General features: G+C 39.8%; 2 protein-coding genes across 2 annotated transcripts in view; both read right to left on the bottom strand.

Moving 5' to 3' along the window:
• LOC139954316 (ATP-binding cassette sub-family C member 9-like) overlaps positions 1-9,749 on the bottom strand; it is a 51,348-nt gene extending 41,599 nt beyond the window's left edge. The window contains exons 1-7 of the mRNA XM_071954067.1: positions 9,576-9,749; positions 6,858-7,463; positions 6,363-6,439; positions 3,809-3,971; positions 2,611-2,811; positions 1,578-1,730; positions 339-494 (exon numbers count right to left, since the gene is read on the bottom strand). Of these exons, the coding sequence (XP_071810168.1) occupies positions 339-494; positions 1,578-1,730; positions 2,611-2,811; positions 3,809-3,971; positions 6,363-6,439; positions 6,858-7,424 (1,317 nt within the window). The 5' untranslated portion in view covers positions 7,425-7,463; positions 9,576-9,749. The remainder of the gene's footprint in view (positions 1-338; positions 495-1,577; positions 1,731-2,610; positions 2,812-3,808; positions 3,972-6,362; positions 6,440-6,857; positions 7,464-9,575) is intronic.
• A 384-nt stretch (positions 9,750-10,133) lies between these two features.
• LOC139952626 (CMP-N-acetylneuraminate-poly-alpha-2,8-sialyltransferase-like) lies at positions 10,134-14,395 on the bottom strand. Its single transcript, XM_071951831.1, has 3 exons — positions 14,265-14,395; positions 12,946-13,512; positions 10,134-11,965 (listed from the first exon to the last, which is right to left on the bottom strand). The coding sequence occupies exons 1-3, from the start codon at positions 14,393-14,395 to the stop codon at positions 11,698-11,700; spliced, it is 966 nt and encodes a 321-aa protein (XP_071807932.1). The 3' UTR covers positions 10,134-11,697.
• Positions 14,396-23,730: the final 9,335 nt, after the last annotated feature.

Below are 23,730 nucleotides of genomic sequence, written 5' to 3'. Positions count from 1 at the left end.
TACTTAAATAAATATTTTTATATCTTAATGTTTTTCTGTAATTTTAAAAATAGTAGAAAACCATAACATGATTCGTGCGCATACCACCGGGCAAAACCTTTGTGTTTTGGCAGCCAGCTAGCAAGTGATTGCAATCTTAACATGACTACACATCTTTTTGCCCGGCGAAACATGACGTATACAGTGGTTTGTCAACAGAGGGCGGTTTGAATGTAAACATAGGTCACATCGTCTATATTTTCTTAGGCTCTGTAATTTTAAACGCAATTCAGCCTCTGGCTGCCAAGTTTGAATGTTTTTTAATAAACCAATAATAATAATAATAATATTATACTTACCATAAGAGGCAGGGAGTACGCATAGTGGCCATACTGATAGAAGTTCATCAAGTGTAGAATGTCCACTGACATGAAGTTGGTGATCTGACCGGTGGTCAAGGCACCACTGGTCATTGTCCAGCCAGACAGGCGAAGTGTTTTATTATAGACTGCTGCCTAGAAAATCAAAAAAAATAATAAATTAATGCGATTTAGAAATGTATTTACACTGTTGACGAGTAGATATATGGGAGAGGTTTTGCAAGCCTATGGATGGATAAATGGAGACTGTACGTCAGCACTTTGTATGTTGCAACATGACATGCAACCGTGGCGTCCATGTTTTGTAACACATTAATTAACAATGCATAAGGGCATTCTTATGTGTCAGTAGAAATACAGAGACTGTTTTGCAGAGTTTTAGTTGTATTTTTGTCCTTGATTCAACAACATTTTCCACATTGGTATTACTGAAGTCTTGCAAAACAAGAATCAATAAGTATTGGCCCTAAATTTGGTAAACAAAAGATTCAAAATTATATCTACCTCCTAATGTTTGAGTGCAATATGCATGTTGTACTTCATTAAACCACCAAGGCAAAGCCTTGTTCAAAAGCTAGTTCCTGAAAGTGACACATGACATTGCGGACAAAATCTGAATGGCATCCATTGCAAATGGTGACAGTTATAGCATCTGTATATTGTATCCATGCTAAGGGTTCTATTGGTGGTAGGGGCAGGAGGGCAGCAAGGGTTGAGCGATGGGCTGGGGACCTACACCCGGGGTTGTAGTGGCCGAGCGGATAAGAGCACCGAACTCAATCTCTAGTGTTTCTGTTCAGCAGAGTGTGGGTTCGAATCCCGGTCGTGACACTTGTGTTGGGAAGACTTTACTATAATTGCTTCTCTCCACCCAGGGGTAAATGGGTTAATGTGAGGGCAGAGATTGGTCTTGTGATTTATTTAGCTTAGTAGCCGCATTTGTTGCACAGGCTGTATTCTCCCCAGGGAACTGAGATTGTTTAAGGAATGTGGCCAAGTGGCAAGGGGTTGGAAACGCTTTGAGCACCCTTTGGGTGTGTAAAGCGCTATATAAAAAGTAATTATTATTACTATTATTACGCTGCTCCCCCTGTCCCCCAGTTACACGACTTGTCTTTACAGATTTGACGTTGTACTTATAAGGTTCTTATTATAACTCTGTGCTGACAGCATGCAGTAGTCATGTCTTTATACTGAATAGATACAAAGTATTCTTACCTGCATTCCAGCACGAAGGTGTATGCTGGACACGATTGTGTAGTGGTAGTGGTTTTGCAACATGATGTTCCGGACGATACCAAAGACGGTCATAACGGCCAGAAGAATGAAGCCATTACTGAAGAACTCGTTCAGAGTCACAAACTCAGATGACTACAGGGGAGACAAAGAGTCAGATCAGTTATAATAGCACTTTGAAATAATGCAAAAAATAGCTCCGGGCTGGATTTCATAAAGCACATAATTTATCTTAAAGTGGACACTATTGGTAATTACTCAAAACAATTATTGGCATAAAACCTTATTTGGTAACAAGTAATGGGGAAAGGTTGAAAGAATAAAACATTCTGAGAAACGACTCTCTCTCTCTGAAGTAACTTAGTTTTCGAGAAAGAAATAATTTTCCACGAATTTGATTTACCAAGTGAGAATACTGGTCTTTGACAATTACCAATAGTGTCCAGTGTCTTTAAGACGAGTAGTACATACTACCATAATGATTTGTATTTTGACATCACACTTTGCTTAGAACTTGAGATTGAATGACATCTGACGTCTTTGGACTGAAGCGAAGTATGTTTACTCGAGAAACAATGAACTCAGGATTTGACCATTACTTTGTGCTTTTTGGCAGAAGGGAAGCGGGTCAAATTTTGGGGCCTTTTGTTTCGGCTAGGGACATTTCGGTACAGGCCTATGGTCTCTGAACTGAAGGCTTTTAGGACTTTAATGTGTTAGACTTATGGGTGTGCCTTCATGGCTATGACTGATGGACTTTCAAATTCAGTGATCATGAGACAAACATTATTTAAGCATGTAAAAACTTATTTTCATGACATTGTTTAACTCATTTCTAAAAAGGTACGCTTTCTACTATCATTATCTTCAAACGGTGTAAGTTTTATGTAAATCTGTGGACATTGTACTTTGTGTTACAAAAAATACCCAAATCCTTTAAGCTTTGTTAGAAATACCTCTAAAAAAATGAATGAAAATTTCAAAACGTGAATAAACAAACTATATGTCCACAAACCTGATCCATTGTATGTTCTTTATTGTAGTACAACACCGTGGCATAGGTGACAATACCATTAACGGTGAGTGGTGCGATGAATTGTAGAGTATCTGCAACGATCTTCAAGACCGAAGCTTTCACATGCCACCAGAAGTGTGCCTTCAGCATGATGCGATAAATCGAGAAGTGTTCCTGGCCACCTTTTCTAACAGCCCTCTCCTGAAAAGTAGAACAAATATAAAGAGAGTAAATAAAGAACACTTGCTGTCTTCAATTCTCTTGAGTATAAATTTTTATGGAGTTGGATTTTCTGACGATGACTAGAGCAAGCTTATTGAATCGATGAGACCATCACCCTTCTAATAATTGTGATGCGATAGAGGTGTGTTTAGCAGAAACAAATTTACAGACTAAAACAAAATTGGTTGGTGACCCCCGAGAAAACTTGGTTTTGAAGGACGACATCCTGTCAACCTCTTAGAAAGTACATACATTTCAGAAGATTTTTACAGATTAATAGAGAGCTTGAGCAGCGATCTTGAGCGGTCTCTCTTTGGGCAAGGGAGAGAGGAGAGGTCAAGAGCTCCTGGAGGTAGCGTACATGTATGTCTAAGATGGCTGCTATACAAGAACGCTTCGTTGTATTAAACAAATTCATTGGGAGAGGCATGTCACAAACCTGTAACTCTACGGTGGAATACCGAGAGTTAGAACCAAGATAAGGACACAAAGGCTGAGATTAGCAGGTAACTGCCTCAGAGATACTGAGCTGGCAGTGAGTAGGCTGGTGCTATGGGCCCTACTCAGGGTCACAGTTCCTGTGGCAGACCACAAACCACCTATGTGGACACCTTCAGCCGGAACTCTGGCATTGGCATACGACGGGAGGAGCTGCGTACAGCAATGGAGGACTAGCGTGTTTTGAGGACCATCATCCGATGCTCCGCATCGATTGAATGAAATGAAGTCTAAGTACTTGTTCAAAGAAAAACAGTTGTTAAACTGTTCTGGTCTCGTTTACAACAATTCTGGGCAAGTAAACTGAGCAACAAGCCCTGTGGTCTTGTGGACATTTCTCGAAATTTGAGCCAAGTCAATAGGTCCAGACAATGAGTGTTGCTGTATTTCAGAGAAATTAATTTGCAGGTAACGGAAGAATAAAGTCAACTGAATCCTGAAATATCAAAACTAAAAATCAGTCCTTTTTCAAACATACCTTTTCCTCCTTGATACATCTTTCCAATATAGACTCATTGTAGTGGGACGTGCTCATTTTAGGGAGATCCCCTAAGTCGCTTATCTCCAATGGCTTCTTGATGCCCAGACGCAGTAACCAAAGCTCCCAACTAAATACAACCTTGGACGGAAAGCTCACATACCTGCGGAAGAATTATGACCGAGGTTATAAAAGGCACAGGGGTTTTAAAACTACAAGTCAAATCTAGATTTAGAAAATGGTGGCATAACAGATAGAACCAGTTTGTTCTGGTTGATTCCAGATGACATTTAAGTTGTTTCAGTACTATAGTACTTGTAGTGTCCAATTCACTCATTACATGTACATTGTATTTAAATGCAACCCTATTAACACCAATTCAACTTGGGTTGCATTAGTGTCCAATACACTCAAGCACACCATTGAGCAGTGCACAAGTGCATGATGGGTAATAAGCACAGAATGGAAAATTACTAGGGCCAAACAAAATAAATGTTGTGTTTACGGTAACCCGACCGACCTGAATTTTTTGCGGCCGAATTGCCGACCTCAAAACATTTTTCTAAATATTTTGTGAGTTGGTAAAATTTAAAATGAGAATTTTAACATGTTGCCTCACTTTAAAACTGTTTATTACGACTTACCAGTGTAATAATGCATTTTTGCAAAAATCATGGCGATATCAAAACTTGTGCACCCGGCCCACGCCTAGCCTAGCTTACTGTACTGCCACAATTTTTTCTGTGAAAGGTGCACGCGCCACCCGATGCCCGGCCCCGACGCACCCGCTGTGTTCACAGCGTACTTCGGGGCGATCCAATGTCACACGAAACGAAATTGGGCCCCTGGCAGCCGGCCGCATATTGGACACCACAACAAAACACGGTACAACAGTACAGTACAGCTAGCTGTCAGTGGTACAGCACGAAACGAAATTGGGCCCCTGGCAGCCGGCCGCATATTGGACACCACAACAAAACACGGTACAACAGTACAGTACAGCTAGCTGTCAGTGGTACAGCACGAAACGAAATTGGGCCCCTGGCAGCCGGCCGCATATTGGACACCACAACAAAACATGGTGTAGCTGTCAGTGGTGTACAGCACGTGGGTGACCGGCCGCGTACAATTACAACACGTTTTACACTACGGACAGACTGCGAATGAAAACTGCATCAAAACATGGCGTCGACGTCAGGCAGTTCTTCGTGCGGTAACATGAACAAATTGTTTAGCTTGAAAACAGAAAAGTGCCTCCATCAGCCAGCCAAGTTGAAGCTAGTAAACATCGATGTCAGCAAGACATTTCTCAATATTTTCGAAGATCACCATGGGCCAAACTTTTATCACGTTTGTGCTCACAACACACATTCAGATCAGATCAGGCTGACATTCAAAATAATAAGTTTGACCCTCAAAAGTGTTTATTCATTTTGCTATATTATTTTGGGGAAAATGTGAGTTGTGAGTTTCGGCTCTGTTGTTAATGATATGGTACACCTTGCACCACTGAGCCTACTGAGTGACATCATTTTCACCCAGCAACCCGGAGGTTCGTCAGTCTGGGTAAAGTGCAAGTAAGTGTACAACAATGGAATGAAAAATGTGAACAAAATAACCACACCTCAAATTGAAAGTTGGTAAAACTGATGTCAGCATTTAAAACATGGCCCTGATTTAATGGTAAGATAAAAAGTTTCCTTGTAACTTCTAAAGCGCTTGCAACTTGACCTATGTTATGTTTTTTCTAAAACAACTTATAACCTTTTATATTTTACCACTTTCCAACATGAGGGTTTATAACTTGATGAGTCGAACAAGGTTAGTATAATTCATGGTAACGGGTTTAAAATATTAACAAATAACTCAAAATTCAAGAACTTAAAAATAAAAATAAAATTACAAAATAAAATTATTTTCCTACCTACCTACCTGGAATTTTTTAGGGCCGTTACCGTAAACACAACATTTATTTTGTTTGGCCTAGTAATAAAAGTACAGTTACACCGTTCACAGTACATACAACTCTAGGAGACTTTTGAACGCTACGTGGCAGCAGACTTACGAGGTAAATGTCCATTGTTTACGTAGTTCTGAGCATGCGCACATTATATACGTCTGCTGCCACCAAGCGTCCCGAAAGTCCCCTATTATTAGACCACAGTACTGATCAGACATGGCATTTACCCTCTGTACCGGAGAGAACCGGTTTGTTTCAGTCCATTCCAGATGCTGCATTTGGTGTTCAAATGTTGAGTTTGAGTCTCATAAATATGTTCCAAACCTGCTTAGTACCACCAATAAAACAGAAGAAATAAATCTTCTCATGGTTTGTTGAGATAAATTAGTTTAGATGATAAAATTATGTTCTCCTTTTGATTCTAGTCTCCTTTCATTTTGAATCTGGTCGTGTAAATAAAATCCCTGTCTAGTAAAGATTCTTGCCAACAAGTCCTAGGGTCTTGAGAATTCTCCCCCCCCCCCCCTAAAAAAAAAAAGCCCAGCTCTTGGATTAAGTCCCTGGACGCAAACTCCAAATATATTTATTCCTCACCTCATGTAATATTTCATGGACGGATTCTGTAGATCCTTTGGAAGACCATCTATCATTTCGCTCGATTTGCCCAAAACCTGAAACAACAAATAAATTACCAAAACTGTAGAGTAAAAAAGAAACGAGAAATCTAGTGTTTGTATAGTATGAACACCTAATACGCAATGTTATTTTTGCGTCAGGGATGCAGAATATAGTTTGTTTTACCCATACACCAATGAGTATTAAGCGATGTGTAGCTAAGAAGTACCAACACATAGGATCTGAACCACCTCTAGCTACAGACGCTAGTGGTAAGATCTGCTCTAGCAATGCAAAGGTTATGGGTTCGAATCCCATCTGAATGTTTTGTCTTTTTTTTTTTTTAGGACTCTCGGGGAAAGCGGTGCTTTCAAATACACTTCGGTATGAGGGGTTTACAAAAAAAATTGAAATAAACAAATATAATCTTGTACAGTGTACAACCATTGGATTTGGAAAGTCAAGTTTACTTACTGTTACGACAAAAGCACAAAATTCCAACAGCACCAGCATTGCATACAAACACAAGGTGACCACAATTGCACTGAAGCGAACGATTCTCACGTCAGCATTCTCCGGCTCTTCCATCCACCTTGCCAGTCTTAAGCACTCCCCTGTTAACGCTAGCACCCAGTAAGCCACTAGAAGCCATATGAAGCCAGGTCTAAGCCACGCCTCCATATGATGATAGTACACACAGGCAAGAATGGCAGCTACACCAGCACAGATAGATGGTAGGTACAGATGTGGCTGCGTCTGAGGTGCAACGGACTTCAAGTCTGATAAGACTCCATCCAAGATGGCGAATATCATGAAGAAGATGAGTGTAAGAAGCAAGATCCATCTGACATTGTGGAAGGTATAGCGAAGGGTGTATGGTGTCTTGCTCTGTCTGAGCTGAGGGCAGCATCCATAGAGTAGGAGGAGCAGAGATGAGATGAGGATGAACCAAAGATGCGGGATGCAGCTTGTAAGATCTCCTTTACATACCGACGTTTCATAAGAGGTTGCATTTTGATGTAGGCAGAGGTACATCATCATCTCAACTAAAGTGATGGTGCACAGGTGCTGTTTTGAAACCTTGGGAAAAAAATATTTAAAAATTTATTTTCTGTTTTTGGGTTTTTTTTTTCACCAATAGGGCCTAATGTTATTCCGCTATCGTCTCGACGTCCGTGGTTGGGAGGATTGTCAAGTTGGGATGGGACAGAGACAAAAGCGGAATGAACTTCATGGTTCTAGGAGTGAAAGGACCCAAGCTATATTAATTAAAGACAGTGGACACTATTGGTAATTACTCAAAATAATTATTAGCATAAAACCTTACTTGATACCGAGTAATGGGGAGAGGTTGGTAGTATAAAACATTGTGAGAAACGGCTCCCTCTGAAGTGACGTAGTTTTTGAGAAACAAGATTTTCCACGAATTTGATTTTAAGACCTCATTTTTAATTAGATTTTGAGGTCTCGAAATCAAGCATCTGAAAGCACACAACTTTGTGTGACAAGGGTGTTTTTTTCTTTCACAGTTATCTTGCAACTTCAACGACCAATTGATTGAGTTCACAGGTTTATTTTATTTTATGCATATTTATTATGTTGAGATACACCAAGTGAGAAGACTGGTCTTTGATAGTTACCAAAAGTCTCTTTTATATGGTCTCCTTTAAAAAATATCCATAGTGTATGGGTCAACAACGGCCATGACAGCAGAGAAGGAAGGCAACTAAATTTATTATTAGAAACTATTTATCCATGTGTATTGTAAAATGTAAACAATTACATAGCCAAGAAAATGCAGTCTTGCAGAGAGCTGGAGAGTAAAATCCTTGTCAACCTCAAAAAAATATTAATTAAAGCCAAACAACAAAGGGGCAAGGGGGGGGGGCGTAAACATCGGCCTTATCATCACAGACCAATGTTTACAATGGAATGGTTCAACCATGGAGGTAGCTACTTCCATGATATAACCATAGATAGAGCAAGGCCTTGCTCTTTGATTTAACATAGACAGCCGGCCCAACAAGCTAAGCTAGTTTATCGCATCTTTGATCAGAATGCTGGTCATCTCGCCACCTGACAAGCTCGCCACCAACTAAGTCGCCCCCTGCAAAGTTGCCCCCTACCCGGCTCGCCCCGGGTTGAAACAAAGTCGCCCCCTGGCAATCTCGCCCCCAAACAATGTCGCCCCCTAGCAAAGTCGCCCCCTGACAATGTCGCCCCCAGCCAATGTCGCCCCCTAGCAAAGTCGCCCCCAGATGTTGTTCGGAAAATAATTAAGGCTACAATAATTATGGTAAAAAAATATAGTTAAAACATTTTCATAAAACTTTCCATCCATTGTGGAAGATCTAACCCTAACCCTAACCCTAACCCGGCACAACTATAGAATGCAGGTACACTTCGAAGCTTCCACTGCGCCTCCGAGGAGACGGAGTCGCGGTGACGTTCATACGTACACAGTACACTGGAGTTGAGGTCGCGCTCTGTTGCGTAACTATAAATATTTGGCAACCTAGGGGGCACTCTGAAAGATGCACAACAGCGCCCTCATTAGGCTCGAAAATACACAACTGCGCTATAGCTAATGCGCAGCTGTGTTGTCAATTTATTTTATAACTCACAAGACCATAAGATGATTATTTCAATAATTATGGGAACTCCGTACAAATAATTAATAACTATTAATATTGCCGTACTACATATTACCCCAAAAGAGGATTATTTCCAAAAGGGAAATAATTAAAGGCCGAATCCTAATACATTAGAGGCACAGATAGAGCTCCGAGTGTACCTGTATTCTACAGTTACTCCCCTAACCCTAAACCCTAACCCTAACCCTTAATTATTTTCTGGGGGCGACTTTGCTAGGGGGCGACATTGGCTGGGGGCGACATTGTCAAGGGGCGACATTGTCAGGGGGCAACTTTGCAAAGGGGGCGACATTGTCAGGGGGCGACTTTGTAACAACTCGGGGCGAGCCGGTTAGGGGGCGACTTTGTAGGGGGCGACTTTGTAGGGGGCGACTTTGTTGGTGGCGAGCTTGATAGGTGGCGAGATGACCAGCCCCCTTTGATCAGCTAATACAGTACATTCAATTTCAAGGAATCAAGGCAGACTGAGATTAATTTTTAAAACCCGATTAAAATAAAAGGTAAACACAAAAAGTAAGACTGTTAGGAGCGAGCTTACCTCTTTTGCCTCTTACACAAGAAGCAGACGGCAACAGCTTCACAAGGTTGTTTGTCTGGATCTTTCTCATGTCATCATTCCGAGACGTGACCCTTTTCTTTATGTAAGGCAGTAAATTATGTTCAGTGTCAGCAGACATTTTATTTTTAGAGAAATAATGAAACGCCGATTCGCATAAAGCACGAGTTGGATATAACACATGTACTAGCCCGCCCTCTCGCGGGGACTGCACATTATTTTACTTGGAAACTTGAACCCCCGAGGCACTCGCTAAACGTAAAGTGTTCAAAGTTGTTTGTATGATTTTGTGTGTGTCCCTTTTTAACACAATGTTTCCGGATTAACAAAATTAAAGGATGCGTTGTGTTCACCCATAGAATTAGCAGTGTGTTCATCTAGTAAAGTTTTATGAATTAAGTTTAATTTGCCGAGTGCTCGAGCGCGCCCCATCCCTTTTTGAGACAAACAAAAAACTTGTTTTTAATTTAATCTCAATAATTATATAATTTCTTTATTTCTATTGAATATCAAATACTAGATACAAGTAGTTATGAGAAGAACACTATCGCATTAACTGCGAGTTAAAATAACTTATTACAACAATAGTTGTTAAATTACGATTAGGCGAAAACATTAAAACAATTTTAACGAACGCTGAATGCGAACCTTTAATTTTACATCCTGTACGAATTTCTGACCAGGTGTAGCGTTTCTGATGATATCGCCCAAAATCTGGAGCCCGGGCTAATGTCTTTTTTCGTAACTTCCTGCAAATTAATGGTGTCTTCACAAAAACATGAAATTTCAAGATATAAGCTTACATTTTTTGTAATGTATGGTCTATATATGCCACCTGATGATGTTTTTTAAAGCACAACACAAGACGACGGTTTTTAAACTAATAATAACATTGATTTCAATCAAACACCGGGAAACAAACAATGACCGCCAAAATTGTGTCCAATAGAGCTTTAATAATAAAAGGAAGGACTTCATAAGCTGTGCCATAATTGAGGACAGACCATCAATTTATATATATTTGTATAATTTGTGTTTAATTAAAATGTGTAAAGAAGGACAGTGGTCGATAGCCATGATTATTATTATAAATTTCAACCGGGAGTTTTATTCACGTTCATATCGACCCATTCGTAGCTGGACACTGAGTAATAGCATGGTGATTGAGCGGAATGTTTTTTAACGGAAATGCCATTTTTAACTTGTTTATAATGCACTTGTTTACCATTTTAATGCAATTTGATATGTGTGCACTTCTGAATTTCTCGTAATTATCGACTAAAATATCAGGCCGCCCGACATAATAGTATTGACAAACTAAAAACAATTCTGCCTTTGACGGCACGCATCAAAGGACAATGCTTTGACGTCATTTGCGGGAGTTTGCTTTGGTATACCTCCACGCTGCAACAAATAATAACACTAATGTCGTAGTCTTATATAACTCACATATCTACAAAACAAGGTACTCAAAGCGCTGAGTAATTACAAACTTTCAGAAAGCGGCTTTTCATATTGGAGCTCCACACTATGACGTTTGAGAGTGTTACGTAACGGAGCTTTTTGCAAATCTCTCAGAAAAGCGCTGGATGTTCGAAATGATTGTTTTTTACACAATTAAGATCTATTTAAAATTCATATGACTATATTTCCTTATTCATTGAAAACATTTTAAATGGAATTCAGCAAAGTTTACGACTTGACATTTTTCGTTCAAGCAGGTCTTTAAACAAGAAAATTAACAACACAACATTTTTGGGAAAAACAATAAAATATAGAGCAAAAATATCTACAGTAAATTTTGTAAATACACACCAAGAGGGGAAATAAAATTAAAGTTTTTAGTTTTGAGATATCTATACGTACTAGTGGCTTTATGAGTGTACATGTATTAATAATTAATGCTTCTCGTACGAAGTTTTTGCTGTTAGTCAAAAACAAATTATGGGTTGCAGGAGCCGTAGCCTTTAGTCGAGGCGCACGCGGCACATCCCGAGATGTCAAGCACGACCCAGATAACACGCACGGAAAGAAAGAAGAAAAAAAAAAACAGCGCGAGCGGCGGAGATGTCTCGGGGTGCCGCCGCCGCCTGCTGCGCCTTGATTAAAGGCTACAGGAACCGGCGACCAACTTCAGTTTTTTCTCCGCATCAAGTTTCTGTAGTATTTTATACTCCCTGCCAAAATTGTGTACTCTGGTATTATTGAAGTTGTATGACAAAACATCATCAAAATAATGGTATCTCAAAGGTTTACCGTCGGGGTCTGCGTAGAACGGGTAAAAACCGAAAAGACTTATGTTGTCACAGAACGTCCGAGCCACAACGAACGCGTCAAATCCAAGCGTTCCACAATTCCCGATTTTCCATTCTCTGCATTTTGGGAAGAAAGAGAAGTAATCAGAACGAGATAAGGCGGGAAAAGAGAGTGTGTGTGTGGATAGAAAAAAAAAATTGTTGTGGAGCAATGTCTCAATCTGAACAAAAAAAATATGATTGTTATAAATTTTAGCCTTCGAAAAATTATTCCACCAGGGTCGAAACGGCCAATAACAGCTAATTCGAGATTAAAAAAGAACAAATAATAATAGGTTTTCTCGGTAAATTTCGGAAAATGGGCAGCTAATTTAACCAATAGCCTCCATTTCGCACGAAATCGAATGCTACTGAAAAGGGTCATCCGATTTCTGTGAAAGACTAGTCAAATTTACTTTTACGTCATTTGAATAAACAAAACAATCATTCAATTTAACAATTCATCGAAGCTGCATTCAAATCGCAGGTTTTTTTTTTATGCGTGCGTTTAGTCATTCAATTTAATTTTTATCGCCCTTCAGTCAGCCATTTTCCCCTCACACTTATTTTTATTATCAACGCATTTTTTATGATAACGAACAACAATCATCCCTGTAGTCAAACAGCATCTACGGTGGAGACGGAGTCTTCTTCAAAATCGCCATAAGTTTTTGCAAAAGAACCAGATTTTATAGCCATTTGAACAGAACAACAATTAAAAGTTCGCAGATTTACAAATAACTTACAGGGTTAACAGAAGGTTACAAAGGCTAGCGCAGACATTCGGCGCTTGCACAAAGCGGGGAATCGAGATCGTAAGCACATAATTCGGCGGTAAGCAGAGCCATGAAATTGGGCCATATGTGCATAATGTTAGCTCAATCATTGTTGGCTGAAATTTAGGTAAACTCTATCATTCAAATTACAGAAACAGGCGTGTAATCTTTCCAAAATTAGCCTCTTCTACGCGCAGATTTGGTGGCGTGGTATATTATTAATAGGTTTGTATAGTTCAATGAAAATGGCACAACATTATTTTAAAAATATTAATACGTTACCTTTCGATGTGAATGGGTTTCCAGCTGAAGGCATAACGAAGAAGCGAATTTCCGTCACTTTTAATCGCATTGATTATAAGTCGGTAGTTTTGAGCATTGTCACGACCAAGTGGCTTCGGATACCACAGTACAGACTTCCCTAAAAAGCGCACTTTTTCCAGAAAACGATTCCCAACGACTGGATAGTTGGGACGTTTAAACATCCCAGAGTAGGTCCTTAATAAGGAGGTGTTGATACAGGTTATGTTGGTCTTGCGACCAACGTCTCTCTCGTAGCCTTTTATCGTCGGCATATTGACACGGAAAACAAAGTCATGAGAGTCTATTGCATCTCCACAGCTACTGTTGTTGAGGATACCACTGTTGCCGACTACAGCGCAGCTGGCCTGCCGTGGAATCAACTCCAATCCGGGGTAGTGATCCTCCATATAGCAGTCACTTGGCTGCTCGGTAGACGAAGAATTAACAGTCGGATAGGTCAATTGCTCTCGAAACTCAAGGGATGAGTTTGAAGTTTCCTTTAAGACAAAGACGGCCAGATCAATTCGAACACACAAACCCGTCGATCTATACAAAAACAACACTTTGTTAATTATTCGACTCAAGATTACTCCAAAATAAAATTTCAAGTTTCATTCTTATGCCAAGATAATCACAGGCGCCTTTGAATGGTCCTCCAGATACATGTTAATATGCGACTGTTTTATGTGGGTTATTAGTAAGTTGTAAGAGTAACTATAATATGAATGGTAAACTTGCGGGTATAACCAGGAGTAAAATCTCTTTTGAAGGAGAGTCGGCTCTGAAAAGAGCCGTATTGGTATCGACGTTTCGAACAGTATACTCTTCTTGTCTTCAGGAGAAACCTAGTTGTTGTGTTCAAAGATTAATGGTCGTCGGCGAAACACAAAAACTACAAGTAGAGAGGTTCCAATAAGAGCGATGTCAAAAATGGTAAACGGAAACTCACAGCCCCAAAACTACATGACAATTAAAATTGGGTTTCTCGTAATGACCCAACAGAATAGCAAATTTAAATCCATGAAATTAAGTGTGTTCTGAATTACGCCAAAGGACATTCCCTATTTACAGTTTTCAAAATCTCATAAAATCACGCTGTTCAGTAGAAGAAAACACTGAAAAGCAATGTCTGAAGCCAAACAATAGTTTGGTACCAGTTGCAACAATCCAAATGTTATGGAATTTCGCAAGAATTTTGCCTGATAACCAGTTTCTGTATAAGCAAGTTTTTATGCTTATGGTTTTATGAAACTTGGCCAGCTCTCAACCTAAAATAAATACAAGTATTTCATACTTACTTGCTACATACGGATTTGCATTTTAAGGGTTTGTTAGTAGTCTCGTGGATTGAAGCTTCCCAATTACGCCAAAGAAAGGTGTTCGTCATAAACACTGCAATAGTCCCGAGAACTGAAATGAATGCAAACATTCTGACACTAAACAAAGCTGCCATTGTTTTGAAAGTTGGTTTTGCTTTTCCAGTGATGAAGTTTGGTCTAACTGCTGTGTTTGATGATAATTAAATGACAGGGTGTAGTGTGAGCAGGAAGTCTTTTAGTTTATATTCAACTAGCGGGATGCCGCGCTTCGCGCTTCGTCATAATAAACAAAAGAAAAGCTTGTACAAACTTAAAACTTACTATGCGCATAGGCAATAGTGAGTAGATGAAACAGCCATTTTTTGGAATGATGACGTCATTGATGACGTCATGACAGGGTTTTTAATGTTGAAAAATGACCATTTGCTCGTTGCTGTATCTCAACGAATATAAAAGCTATGGTGTTCATACTTGGGCATCAAATAGATAAAGACTTGGGAAACATTTGAAAAGTTAACGCTAAAATCGTCTGACCTTAACTTACGGGTCGTTACCCTGGGTCAAAGTTCGCCTTCGTGTTTTTTTCATCAAAAAACAACTTTTGAGGTTATCTACGGCATAACTCAAGATTGAGATCGACTTGAACCTTGAAACTTAAAAGCTAGTTGAACCTTAGTATCAAGACACCACAGGCCCTATACGTAATAATTTCGTCATCGGGTATTAAAACAACGTTGAAATTTGTAAAAATCATATGGCGCGCTGTTTTTAGGGGAGTCCTAACAGCGCTCTCTTTTGTCCAACAAAATAGGGCGCTGTTGATTATCAGATCTGTGTACAGCATCCCGTACAGGGTGAGCTAAATTTTTAAAGGGTTTCAATAAATTGCAAAATAAACCCTGATGCCAATCTCACACAAACGAATTGCATTTGTGAAGAAAGAAGGAGATGTTAAAAAAATTGATACAAGTTTAATGACATTACATTGGACACTATTGGTAATTGTCAAAGCCCATTCTTCTCACTTGGTATCTCACTTGGCGTATAAAACATAAAAAGGAACACTAGTTGTGTGATAAAAATAGTACTAGAGAAAATGGGCCCCACAAGTCTTGCTGAAAAAAACCATGTCGAAATATGCCATTGTTAACCATTAGAGATTTTTGTAGTCACTTTAGTTGGGGAGCGAGGAATCTAGCAAAAACACGAAAATCCCAGAGCTGGGACATTGCATCAACATAATCTATGTATGGGTATTCTTTTGAATAATGTGCGTTCATGGTTCGTACAATATAAGTGGGTGGTTGTAGCGACAACAAACTTTTATCCTTTTGATCACCATCAGCGCATGGACTGATGGTTGCACTTTTGGTATTGTGACTAGTATTAAACTCCGGTTCCATTGTGTGCTGTACTTTACCCTCCTAACATAAATTTTCTTGTGAAGTATGTATTGTGTATGATTCATGGTTTGGTTCGCTGAATACTGTGGCGACAACATACTTTTATAATTTTGAACTGAACGCATGGTTTATTATCTTAGTTCTTGTTACAGCTATAGTGAGGTCAAGGTTTGAGGCAGGTAACAATATTTTGCACGTATACCATGTAGTTTCTGTGTGAAGCAGTTTGCGCACAGCCATTTCCGTTACCCTTTGAAATAAAATCGGAAAATTAATAAGTTTGCTGATGTTGCACAAAATAAAATTGAAGATGATGCCTGAATTTATTTATACAATCAGAGTTGGACTCTAGACTGACGTGTTGGATTCCACAATATATTAAAGTGGTTCAATAGGTAGAACAATTCCAATACTTATGCTGATGTTCTCATGATGTCAGCATCAACAGGAAGCTCCAACAATTTTGTCCTCTCCTGCTTTCAAAAACACCAACATGATTTACATACGACGTGCTGTACACAGACTACGTTTGTACAGCTTTCATGAAGATACAATGATCTTGTTAATTGAATGTTAATTCCTTGTTAACTAAACACGTCGTTAACCAAATTTGTACAGATGTGTATGAGTTAACACAGTCTACTTTGCAATTTATCTCGGGAAGTCGACATCCCAAAAGTAGAATTGTGTTGTTGAAATAATTTTACTTTTAAAGATTTTGTTAATTTTAGCTAACAAGACGTTGTGCAGGTTTTGTTAAAAGTCGCTCATGTGTGACACAACTCATTAGTATACCTACAACAGGTAACAAAGTTTTGAAAAACCCTGGCCGCCCAAAATGTATGTCTCCAGCAATTTTGAACAATAGTAAAGCGTGCACAAACTTAAAACTTACTATGTACATAGGCAATAGTGAGTAGATGAAACCGCCACTGTTTGGGAATGATGACGTCATTGGTTACGTCATTGATGACGTCATGACAAGGTTTTTAAAGTTGAAAAATGACATTTGCTTTTAGCTGTATCTCAATAAATATTAAAGCTTTGATGTTCATACTTGGGCAACGGAAAGATAAAGACTTGGGCAACATTTAAAAACTTAACGCTAAAATCGTCTGACCTTAACTTCCGGGTCGTCACTTTAAACTTACAATTGTAGCGGCGGTGCCGATCGACCGGTAGGGACGCCAGCACGACTCCCCTTCGGAGCAACGCTTGTGGCCCAGACCAGCTGATCGTGTCTGCTCGCTGGAGAGGGCGCTCTCTGGCCTAAGTTTCTGTTTCGTGTAATTTTATGACTGGTTGTGTGTAAATAAACCTCCAAAGAAACGGACAGAAAAGGCAGTTAATTGTACCTCAATTGTGTCATTAAACTGTGTACAACGCAACCCACGGTCAACGCTACATTGGTGGCAGCGGTGGGATAGTTTGGACAAGGAATAAAGGTACAAATTCAAGTTTTTCTGAGTTGATAAATACACGAGACCGAGCAAGTATGGAGTCTAACTCACCACACGGCGAGGACAGCAGCTGCCAGAGAGGAGGCCAGACTGATTTCACCAATTTTCATTCTTTGACAACTGAAGACAATTTGATATCATTTGAGGAAATCCCAGAGCAAAACAGGGTAGGAATGTTATCACACGAGAGTTTAGACAGTTTTGGGGCACAGCCCGGCTTATCCAGCAGACCAGGTGACATTTTTGGAGGGCCATTAGGCAAGACACATTTTTACTCAGAACAGACAGATGCTACATACACATTCACGTCGGACGTACGGAACCAGTCGGAGCCGTTTCGTCCGGCACACATTCATACATCAGACATTCACTTCATTTCAGAGCAGCCCCTCGCTGCATATACATTCATGTCGGACTCACGGAACCACTCGGAGTCGTACGGTCCGACATGCACTATGCACTCATACACCGCAGACATACATCACTCCAGAGCGGCCCCCCGCTGCATACACATTCATGTCGGACTTGCCGAACCACTCGGAGCCGTCTCGTCCGACTCTCAATCATACACCAGGCACACATTTCAACTCAGAGCGGCCCCACGCTGCGAACACATTTACGTCGGACGCACAGAACCACTCGGGGTCGTACCGTCCGACATGCAATCATCACACAACTCAGACATACCTCACTCCAGAGCAGCCCCCCGCTGCATACACATTTACGTCGGACGCACGGAACCACTCGGAGCCGTACCATCCGACATGCACCTATCACACACCACATACACACCTCACTCCAGAGCAGCCCCCCGCTGTGTACACTGTTCCGTTGGACGCACGGAACCACTCGGAGCCGTACGTTTAAAATGTGTAAAAATCATATGGCCCGAACGTTTTTGGGGGAATCCCAAAAGCGCTCTTGTTTGTCCAACAAAAGAGGACGCTGTTGATTATCAAATCTGTGTACATCATCCCGTGCAGGGGTAGCTAAATTTTTGAAGGGTTTCTATAAATTGCAAATTAAAACCTAAAGCCAATCTCACACAAACATATTGCATTTGTGAAGAAAAAAGGAGTTGTTAAAAACTGTGATACAAGTTTAACTATAAAAATTAACGACACGTTGTAGAAAAAGTCATCTTTATGGTTCATTGTTTTTGAACTACGTCATCACGTAACGCCCAACCGAACACCGTATTTTTGTACCTAACAAAAATTCTATGTCTAGTTCCTCGTGTTCTTCTTTCCCTGCGAACCTTCTCCAGCAATTTTAAACAAAAGTAAAGCTTGTACAAACTTAAAACTTACTATGTACATAGGCAATAGTGAGTAGATGAAACCGCCAGTGTTTGGGAATGATGACGTCATTAATTACGTCATTGATGACGTCATGACAAGGTTTTTAAAGTTGAAAAATGACATTTGCTTTTAGCTGTATCTCAACAAATATTAAAGCTTTGATGTTCATACTTGGGCAACGGAAAGATAAAGACTTGGGCAACATTTTAAAAGTTAACGCAAAAATCGTATGAGTTTAACTTCCGGTCTTTACCCTGGGTCAAAGTTCGCCTTCGCATTTTTTCATCAAAAAACAACTTTTGAGCTTTTAAACAAAAGTAAAGCTTGTACAAACTTAAAACTTCCTTTGTACTAGGCAATAGTGCGTAGATGAAACCGCCACTTTTTTGGATTGATGACGTCATTGATGACGTCATGGCAAGGTTTTACATGTTGAAAAATTACAATTTGCTTGTTGCTGTATCTCAACGAATATTGAAGCTATCTCCACGGCTACTGTTGTTGAGGATACCACTGTTGCCGACTACAGCGCAGCTGGCCTGCCGTGGAATCAACTCCAATCCGGGGTAGTGATCCTCCATATAGCAGTCACTTGGCTGCTCGGTAGACGAAGAGTTAACAGTCGGATAGGTCAATTGCTCTCGAAACTCAAGGGATGAGTTTGAAGTTTCCTTTAAGACAAAGACGGCCAGATCAATTCGAACACACAAACCCGTCGATCTATACAAAAACAACACTTTGTTAATTAATCGACTCAAGATTACTCCAAAATAAAATTCAAGTTTCATTCTTATGCCAAGATAGTCTCAGGCGCCTTTGAATGGTCCTCCAGATACATGTTAATATGCGACTGTTTTATGTGGGTTATTAGTAAGTTGTAAGAGTAACTATAATATGAATGGTAAACTTGCGGGTATAACCAGGAGTAAAATCTCTTTTGAAGGAGTGTCGGCTCTGAAAAGAGCCGTATTGGTATTGACGTTTCGAACAGTATACTCTTCTCGTCTTTAGGAGAAACCTAGTTGTTGTGTTCAAAGATTAATGGTCGTCGGCGAAACAAAAAAACTACAAGTAGAGAGGTTCCAATAAGAGTGAACTCTTCCAAACTCACAGCCCCAAAACCACATGACAATTAAAATTGGGTTTCTCGTAATAACCAAACAGAATAGCAAATTTAAATCCATGAAATTTGTGTGTTCTGAATTACGCCAAAGGACATTCCCTATTTTTCAGTTTTCAAAATCTCATAAAATCACGCTATTCAGTAGAAGAAAATACTGATAAGCAATGTCTGAAGCCAAACAACAGTTTGGTACCAGTTGCAACAATCCAAATTTTATGGAATTTTGCAAGAATGCAAACTTTATGGAATTTCGCAAGAATTTTGCCCGATAACCAGTTTCTGTATGAGCAAGTTTTTATGCTTATGGTTTTATGAAACTTGGCCGGCCCTCAACCTAAAATTAATACAAGTATTTCATACTTACTTGCTACATACGGATTTGCATTTTAAGGGTTTATCTATAAACAAGACATGTCGATACATGTTAGTAGTCTCGTGGATTGAAGCTTCCCAATTACGCCAAAGAAAGGTGTTCGTCATAAACACTGCAAGAGTCCCAAGAACTGAAATGAATGTAAACATTCTGACAAATACAAACAAATCTGCCATTGTTTTGAAAGTTAGTTTTGCTTTTCCAGTGATGAAGTTTGGTCTAACTGCTGTGTTTGATGATAATTAAATGACAGGGTGTAGTGTGAGCATGACAGGTAGCCTTTTATATTCAACTAGCGGGATGCCGCGCTTCGCGCGGCACCCCGCTAGATGAGGAGGATTCTAGTATACAAATGTTGTAAAAGGTAATGTGGGGGCAAGGGAGGTATGCTTACAGGTAATAATCATTTCGTAGGATTGGATTAGAAATTGTATTTATAATCGGTATGGAAATTTGTCATTAATGTTGTATTTTGATAAAAATTAATTGTTGAGCGTGCACAACTTAGTTGTGAAACGTCGCGACGCGTCGCCTCCCCTCCTCACCTTCTCTCTTGCGTTCTCCAACTCAAGGAATTGGTGTTCGTTTCTGGAATTGAGCTTTAATATTGGGGATGGGTATACTTGGCAATGATGGTACTTGGCATGATATGTAGGGTATTTCGTAATATTTTAGTGTTGATCGAGCGGGCCAACGCATTATCCGTAATGTGGATTATGTTTCGCCTCATTTACGCATAGTTTTAATTCAATCAGCTTTTGTAATTGTGTCAATTTTATCCACTGCACTGAGTATTTCCCAGCTAAGATGACTGCAAGGGTAATAATGCTTATTTTATTGTGTTGAGCACATTTGGTATAATTCAGTTCCACGGATTTGAGTGGTCTAAGTCTGGTCTCCCCTCCCAACAATAATCACCGCTGCTAATAGCACAGGAGAAATCCGACTAAAAAGGCTTGTATGAAAGTGGTACCCTCTTTTAAAACAAACTCATAATCACAGCCACTAATAGCCGCGGAGTTTATCTGACTGAAAAGGAAGCTTCGAAGAAGTTCTGGTATATACAGCAGATAAAAAAAAACCGCGCCAGTTGGTATGGACTTTAACGACAAAGTCAATTTCTGCAAATTGTATTGGAAATAAATATATTTAATGATTGGTTGCTATAACTGTTGAGTGGTTTTTGCTTTGTTTCCAATGACGTGTACACGATTTTAGAATTTAAGGCCCCATTCATCGTGATTTATTGAGCGTACGTCCAACGACGTATACAAAGTTGTCTGAGCACCAAATAAAGCGAGTTTTCGGAACATGCTGTGCAACATCTTATCTACTGTTTTTACCACCGCTTTTGGGAGTAACAGAGCATCGGCCTCATTGATTTGTAGTTTATTGTCATATCAATTAATTCTCATGTAAACTTTCTGGTCAACATCCGCCGGGGCGCGCGCCCCGCGTGACGAAGTCCCCTGATAAAACATCCAATTTTATAATATGTTATCATAATTATCTGTGGAACCCTATACAAACTAAAATAATAGAAACGGTAATTTTATGGGTCTTTAATAACTACTCCTACATTCTCTCACTTAATTCACTTTCAGAAAACATTTGCCTAGTTATTTTGAGGGTTTGTATACCAGCTACCCCTTACATCCTCTCACTTAATTCACTTTCAGAAAACATTTGCCTTGTTGTTTTAAGGGTTTGTAGGCCAGTTTGGTTAATTTTGTATGGAGAAATTCGTAAAAAGTACCCGATTCAGCTGCACATGAGGGCTCTTTCGATAACAAAACCCGACGGCCGATTGCTTAACCCTCTAGTCCCTGCACCGCCCGAGTTTGCTGAAAACTAATACTTCAAGATTCTTGCAGTTAATTACTGGAATCGTAGTTCAAATTTTAAAAGATAGCCACAGCTTAATTTTTATGCACAATTTGAACCTTGATATTTGTATAAAAGTACAAGTTCGCATGGGAACAAAACATGTCTGTCGTTAAACGGCTACGGTAATTTTTATGGCGAATATTTGTTTGTAAGGATAAAATGGACACAATAGCTTTTCAAGGCTTTTATCTGACTCAATGATTATTCTGATTAAATGCGAAGGCGTGAGTTTTCGACAATACTATCATGAATGGTGAATAAATACAGTTTCCTTTGTGTTTATTAATGCGCGTCTTGTTGGGGTAAGATCGCGCGGCACCCCGCTAGATGAGGAGGATTCTAGTATACAAATGTTGTAAAAGGTAATGTGGGGGCAAGGGAGGTATGCTTACAGGTAATAATCATTTCGTAGGATTGGATTAGAAATTGTATTTATAATCGGTATGGAAATTTGTCATTAATGTTATAACGCCCTAATTTAGGGCGTTATAACGCCCTATAGGGCGTTATTACGCCCTAATAGGGCGTTATAACTAGACCATGGGATGATCGCTAGAATTGTTCAAAACCGTAGCCCCCACTTTTGGACCACGCAATTTTTGTATGTAGGTATGAAATAAAATACAGAAAATCCATTACTTGCTGTTGCTTGGCGAAAATCCTGCACCGAATCCCGAAAAGAAACAATTACAGCGACAAATAGTGATCTAAAAATCCTCGGAAGCCTGCGATGTGGGTGACGTCATTCGAAGCATTATCGTGTTTCGTTCCCACACTGTACCATTATAACATACAGAGTATTTCTTCAAACCCCTGAATAAAAGAATGCCGATTCATAGGCTCGTTCGACAAAATTATAAGTTATCACACAAGCGCGAGTGGAATACGAACAAAATGGTGCGTCTGCGTCCCACATCTAACTCGGCCGCGCGCGTGATAATAAAAATTTAATACACGCATGTCGTAGCAACGAAAAACAAATGGCATTGTACTTGATGGCCAATCAATAAAAATCATGGGTTTTTGTTGTAGGCCTTTGCATGTTAATCGGACAGAAAAGGGGAAAATTTACATTGTTCCTATTAAACACTTGGAAAAGGTTCTTGCACTGCCGTGAACGATTGGTAAATAGTCCCAGTATATACAGACGTTATCAAAAAATACTGTTTTTGACCTAAAATGACCCCAAAATTGGTCTGTTCACGAACTGTGCAGTTTTAGAGCTTAGCAACAACCAAATTCGGATTCAGTACCACTGAAAACCCTTGTGCTTCAAATTTCATGCGGTCCGGAGATGGGGACCACGAACCCCCTAAAATAGGCCCCTTTTCAATACCCATCCCATGGTCTAAACGCCGTAAAATAGGGTATTATAACGCCCTAATTTAGTGCGTAATAACGCCGTATAGGGCGTTATAACGCCCTACTGAAACAGTGTTTATTTGTTGGCGTAGATCAGCCACCGTAGATCTCCGCCATTGATCTCCATTATACTGGAGATCAATGATCTCCGCCAACAAATAAAACCTTTTCAGTAGGGCGTTATAACGCCCTAAATTACGGCGTTATAACGCCCTAAATTACGGCGTTATAACGCCCTAATTGAGAAATAGCAGTCCAAGAAAATGCAGTCTTGCAGAGAGCTGGAGAGTAAAATCCTTGTCAACCTCAAAAAAATATTAAAGCCAAACAACAAAGGGGGCAAAGGGGGGGGGGGGGGTAAACATCGGCCTTATCATCATAGACCAACGTTTACAATGGGATGTTCAACCATGGAGGTAGCTACTTCCAAGATAACCATAGATAGAGCAAGGCCTTGCTCTTTGATTTAACATAGACAGCCGGCCCAACAAGCTAAGCTAGATTATCGCATCTTTGATCAGCTGATTAATACTAAT

This window comes from Asterias amurensis, chromosome 2 (assembly GCF_032118995.1).
Source record: "Asterias amurensis chromosome 2, ASM3211899v1".
In the NCBI taxonomy this organism is placed as follows: domain Eukaryota; kingdom Metazoa; phylum Echinodermata; class Asteroidea; order Forcipulatida; family Asteriidae; genus Asterias; species Asterias amurensis.
Note: the sequence above shows the minus strand (reverse complement) of the source record. Positions and strands in the feature narration are given on the sequence as shown.